The sequence below is a fragment of the Barbus barbus genome (assembly GCF_936440315.1).
Source record: "Barbus barbus genome assembly, chromosome: 49".
NCBI classification, from domain to species: domain Eukaryota; kingdom Metazoa; phylum Chordata; class Actinopteri; order Cypriniformes; family Cyprinidae; genus Barbus; species Barbus barbus.
The window spans coordinates 20,551,375-20,557,569 of NC_136727.1; the positions used below are offsets into that span (position 1 = coordinate 20,551,375).

At 34.5% G+C, this 6,195-nt stretch overlaps 1 protein-coding gene across 1 annotated transcript in view; it reads left to right on the plus strand.

The window, feature by feature from the left end:
* Positions 1–6,195, plus strand: part of slit1b (slit homolog 1b) — a gene marked incomplete at both ends in the record, with an annotated part of 46,691 nt that overhangs the window by 22,808 nt on the left and 17,688 nt on the right. The window contains 9 exons of the mRNA XM_079413633.1: positions 38–201; positions 1,189–1,215; positions 1,360–1,504; positions 1,885–1,959; positions 2,072–2,221; positions 3,365–3,508; positions 3,609–3,775; positions 5,356–5,494; positions 5,599–5,667. Coding sequence (XP_079269759.1) covers positions 38–201; positions 1,189–1,215; positions 1,360–1,504; positions 1,885–1,959; positions 2,072–2,221; positions 3,365–3,508; positions 3,609–3,775; positions 5,356–5,494; positions 5,599–5,667 — 1,080 coding nt within the window. The remainder of the gene's footprint in view (positions 1–37; positions 202–1,188; positions 1,216–1,359; positions 1,505–1,884; positions 1,960–2,071; positions 2,222–3,364; positions 3,509–3,608; positions 3,776–5,355; positions 5,495–5,598; positions 5,668–6,195) is intronic.

The following is a 6,195-nucleotide window of genomic DNA, read 5'->3' on the forward strand; positions in this document are numbered from 1 at the left end:
CTGTAATAAAGACGTTCTATTGTTGACTTTCTTTCAGTCACTTAGCTCAGAACCCGTTCGTCTGTGATTGTGGTTTGAAGTGGCTGGCGGACTTTTTGCGCTCCAACCCGATTGAGACCAGCGGCGCACGATGCTCCAGTCCTCGACGGCTCGCCAACAAACGCATCAGTCAGATCAAGAGCAAGAAGTTCCGCTGTTCAGGTAGAATACACAAACACACTTTTGCAGTTATTTACAAAGAATTTATAAATAATTGCATACATTTATTTAAAAGTACGCACATAACTTTTAACTGGGAAGTGCGTTTGAAGTAATTGCGCAGACAGTAATTGTTTCTCCAAGCAACACATTAGTAGGTGTTCGTAAATTAATCAAATCAGTTGAGTGAATGATTTAATGATTTGTTTGATCACTTGTTTCATTCCTGAATAAATCAAATGTTTTTGAACAAGTCAGTTAAATGAATGATTCAGTGACTCACTTATATAGACAGTAGGTTGTTTTATTCCTGAATAAATCAGTGTCTTCGACTAAATCGGTTGAGTGAATGATTTAATGATTTACTCATAAATATAGTCACTGGTTTCATTCCTGAAAGAATCTGTGATGTTGAATAAATCATTTATTGATTCGCTCTTCCAGACAGTTACTTGTTTAGTTTCTGAATGAATCAGTGTTTGTACAAATCGGCTGAATAAATGATTCAGTGACTCATATTGGCAGTCATTTGTTTAATTCCTGAATGAATCAGTGTTATTGAACAAATTGTTTGTGGGAATGATTTAATGATTAACTCACTCAAAAAAACAGTCACTGGTTTTATATCTGAATGAATCAGTTTTTAATGATTTAATAAATTTAATAAAATAAATTTAATGATCAGTGACTGGTTTTGTTTGTGATTTAATGTTTTTGACTAAATCAATTGAATGAATGACATTTATTCACTTACAGTCAGGTACATGCTGCCACCTACTGGCATAAATATGTAACCTGCATAAAGAGTGACTAAACATCACTCAACCAATGAGAGTCAATGGAAACATTTGTATAAATGCCAGTATACTCAAGAACATCTGTGGTTTCAGTCTTTATTGGTCTAGTTTTAGGTCTCAAGTTTAGATCTTTGGCTATATCTACACATCCGTAGCAGCTGTATTTTCTGTTTTCTTGCATGTGTTGCCATAGCAGCCAAGGAACAGTACCACATCCCAGGTGAGTTGTTTATGTCTGTTAAGTATCTCATTGAACCTGATTTTGTATATGACTAGAAACAGTATATGTGATTCAAACTGAATAATGGCCTTCTCTCCTTTGAATATCAATGGTTCTCTGAAAGCATCTTTATATTTGTCTCAGGTGCAGAGGACACACGTTTGAATAAGGACTGTAACAGCAAGCCTGTATGTCCACCTAAATGCCGCTGTGAAGCTACTGTGGTGGATTGTTCAAATTTACGGCTGACCAAGTTCCCAGAGCACCTTCCGCTTTCTACAACTGAACTGTAAGAGAATACATAATTAAAATGGAACAATTACAATATGGCTCTGTTCCAACATCTAGTGAGCTGCCTGTGTAGGGAGTATTTTAAGGCATCATGTCTGTGCACTCAATATGAAGAATGTTTCTCAAAGTAGACTGCATAATTGTGATAACTTCTTTCGGCTATCTCCTCTATGTGAAAAGTCCATCCCAGAATGCTTTGCGACAAACTCAGTGAAAAAAATGGCGGATGAAGCAACCGAAATTTTGACATAATTCTTTTAGTCATTTTTTTTTGTTGTTGATAAAAAATAGTTTTTGTGCTGCTTATAGTATTATAGTAGCACATTGTTAGCTTATCAACATGCTAACTCTATGTTTATTTCATTGTCTTTATTTCAGACGGCTCAATAACAATGACTTGTCCATCTTGGAGGCAACAGGACTCTTTCGGTCCCTCACACATCTCAAGAAAATGTGAGATTGACATTTATTTTCTACATAATATAATGAAAAAATGTCAGACTGTATTACTTACTGTTGAACTGAACTGGACAATAAACCAGTTTTTGGTGCGTTTCTCTCACAGAAATCTTAGCAACAATAAAATCACTGAGATTGAGGATGGAGCTTTTGATGGCGCATCGTCTGTGGTTGAACTTCACCTCACTGCCAACCACCTGGTGTCTGTACGTGGAGGAATGTTCCGGGGAATGGACGGATTACGCATGCTGCAAGTGTCCTTTTCACTCTCATTTCTGCCACAGCATTTCTAGTACTCTGAGAAGCATGCTTGTTGTATAAATGTTGTGGTTTACATGATTAAAACGTTTCAAGCGACTCTTTAGTTGTTCTACTCTTCAGTTACCAGTAGAGAAATTTGAGATTGATTGATTGATTTAATTGACATAGAATGACTGATTTATTGGTTGGTTAATTATTTGATTGGTTAGTTGACCAAATGATTGGTAGTATGACACTGACCGGTTGGTTAATTGATTGATTGATTAGTGTTGGTTGGTTGTTTAATAGATTGGTTGGTTGATTAGTTGGTTAACTGATTGATTGGTAGTATGAGTAATTGATAGGATGACTGATTGGTTAATTGGTTGGTTGATTAAAAGATTAATTGTTTAACTGATTGATTGGTAGTATGAGTGATTGATAGGATGACTGATTGGTTAATTGGTTGGTTTATTAACAGATTAGTTGGTTGACTGACTGATAAATTGTTGGATGACTCATTGGTTGGTTGGCCGATTGATTATTTGGTTGACCGATTTTGTTGGATGTATGACTGATTTATTTGTAGTGTGAGTGATTGATAGGATGACTGATTGGTTGGTTTTGTTGTTCGGTTGGCTGATTAATAGATTTCTTGGTTGACTGATTGGTTGGTTGGTTGGTTGGATGACTGACTGGTAGGTTAATAGATTGGCTGACTGATTGATTTGTTGATTAACTGATTGATTTTGTTGGTTGGATGATTGATTGATTGGTAGTATGAGTTATGATAGGATGACTGATTGGTTGGTTGACTGATTGATTAGTTGGTGAACTGATTGATACATCAGTAGGGCTGCAAAACGATTAATTAACCAACCATCCTATAACCACCTATATACATCAAAGCAAATACTGAAGTTTAAAATAATGATCCATCTTTTTGTTGAGCACTGGTATTAAACGAACTCTCATCGCAGTCCAGGATGTTAGTATATCTGTAGTGAAGCTGTCCATTAATTGAAATGTATCATTATCTTTAAAATGTATCCGTGCAAGATTGTGCAAATGCATCATTACTCAAGAGCAATCAAAGCAAGTTCAGCCATTTTCATTGCTCCTCACAGTCACCCTGAAACCTTGTTTCTGTCTTTGTTAGGATGCTCAGGAATAATCGCATCCGCTGCATCCACAACAGCAGCTTCTCAGGCCTGCAGAACGTACGTCTGCTCTCGCTCTACGACAACCAGCTCACCACCATCATGCCTGGAGCCTTCGACACGCTGCCAAACCTCTCCACTCTGTAAACACCTCTAGTTCTCGCTGCCTTTTATGAATGTGTCCAATCTGAATATATGCTTCTGTTAATGTTAACTCTGTTTAATCTCCACGGTCTTTTTCAGAAACCTGCTGGCAAACCCTTTTAACTGTGATTGTCGTCTGTCCTGGTTGGGCGAGTGGCTGCGATCTCGACAGATCGTGACAGGAAACCCTCGCTGTCAGAAGCCAGGCTTCCTCAGAGAGATCCCGCTGCAGGATGTGGCAAAGCCAGACTTTCTCTGTGACAAGGGTAAATGATGCTTTCAGGTTTTCAGGTTTGAGCTGATCGTTTCACTGTCCTACATCTTCATCATTTATAAGGCCTAAACATACTTTACTCACATATGTGAACACAGATGCCTCTAGCTACTTAAGTTTGATGTAATGTGTTTAATACTAATAATGAACTTAATAAAATAAAATAATTTCTCTATGAATACTTGAGTAATATATTTATATATAAATGCAGGGCTCAACAGTAAGGATTTTCTGATTTACAATATTTTCTCTGGCTCTAGAACAAAAGAATGATCTAATTTTATTTCAGTATTCACTAATAATAATTTTTTTAAATATTTTATTATATTTACAAGTAATATTTAGATTTATTTTTATTTATTTGACAGCTACTGTATAATGTAACTGCCTAAATAATATTTTTACTGAAAACTTTGGTTTACGATGCAAAACATTATGGATTGTTTGTAGTTTGTAGTTTTCAGCACACTTTTATTGATATTTTTCCAAGACTTATATTACATAATTATGTTAAACTATTTTAAATGATTTATATAAGTATATAAATAATCTCACCTTTTGAACCCCATTTCCGTCATGGGATGATAAAATAAAAAAAGTAATTGTGACTTTTTTTTTTCATAGTTCTGAGTTTCCTTACAGGTTTGAGTTTGTATGTTGCAATTATGACTTAGTTTACATTGTGCATTTCTGTTTTTGTTTCTGCCACAGAATTAAAAAGAAAAATTAATTGCAACTTTTTATCGCACACTTCAGACGTTTATCTTGCAATTCCAAAAAAAAAAAGTCAGAATTGTTTGATATAAACACAGAATTCTAACTTTTTTCTCGCAATTTTCAGATATCTCGAAATCTGACTTTTTCTCTGAATTATGAGTTTGCTTGTAAAAAGTCTGCAGTTCGTTTCTGCCACCCAATAAAAAATAAAAAAGGTAATTGCGACTTTTTATCTCATAGTTCTGACTTTTTTCTCGCAATTGAAAATTATTGTTAATTTTATGACATTTCAAAATATTTTATTTTAATGAAAATGAACTTCTTATAATTTTTACTAGTGCTGTCAAATGATTAATTGCGATTAATCGCATCCAAAATAAAAGTTTTTGTTTGCATAATATATGCCTGTGTTCTGTGTATATTTATTACCTATATATAAATTCACACACAAACAATATATATTTTGAAAATATTTACATGGATATATTTATATTCACGTAATTTATATTATAAATAAATATATTTAATGTATAAAAATATTTTTCTGAAATATATACATGCATGTGTGTATATTTATATATACATAATAAATATACACAGTACGCACACATATATTATGTAAACAAAACTTTTAACTTTTATTTTGGATGAGATTAATCGCGATTAATCGTTTGACAGCACTAGTTTTTACATCTTGTAGATCTCAGAACTGTGAAAAAAAACTCAGAATTGAGTATCTTTTTTATTGCCATAAATCTGCTATGTGTAAATTATTGAATTGTACATTTGCTAATCATGCATTAAATGTGATGGTTTCTATGTCTGTATGTGTGATGGTATCACACACACGCACAGCGCTGGTTGAAGACGACGTGAGTTGTGTGCCTAAGCCGGCATGTCCGGAGCAGTGCTCATGTCTGGAGACAGTGGTGCGCTGCAGCAACAAGCACCTGTTGGCTTTACCCCGTGGCGTCCCACGCAATGTCACTGAACTGTGAGTCACACGCGCGGGCGGGACCGAGCTTTATGCTAATGCAGGGGTTCCTGTCTGGCTGGATTTGGTTGTCTGATGAACTCGCTTTCTCTCTGTCTCCATAGATACCTGGATGGGAATCTGTTTGTTTCGGTGCCTAAAGAGCTCTCAGCATTCAAACAGCTGCAGCTGGTGTGAGTGTCAGAGCCAACATTATGTTACATTCACTTTCATTGTCATTGCTTTAATATTTAAATGCCAGCTGACCAGGGCTGCGTTTCCCAAAAGCACCGTCAGCTAATTATGGTCGTTAATTCCACTGAAAGCTATTGGTAACAATGGAACTTGTGACCATAGCTGCTTTTGTGGAAACGCACTCCATTTAAATAATTGTATTGCAGGAAATAGCATTGCACATATATTATTAATTATAAAAATAATAATAAGCTGTTATTATAATTTTTTGTTGTATAATGTTTCGCTTGATAGTAGTAGTACAAAAAATTACATTTATAAAAATTAATACTAATATCAACTATAACTACTAAGAAGAAATGTACTGTATGTAATAAAATTGTTGTAATAATAATTGTCACATCATATTTTAATATTACTATATTAAATCATTATATACATGATAATAATAAAAAATCTAGTATTATTATTGTTGCTGCTACATATATTTAATGATAGGAAAAATGAAAATATTGTATATTTTTATA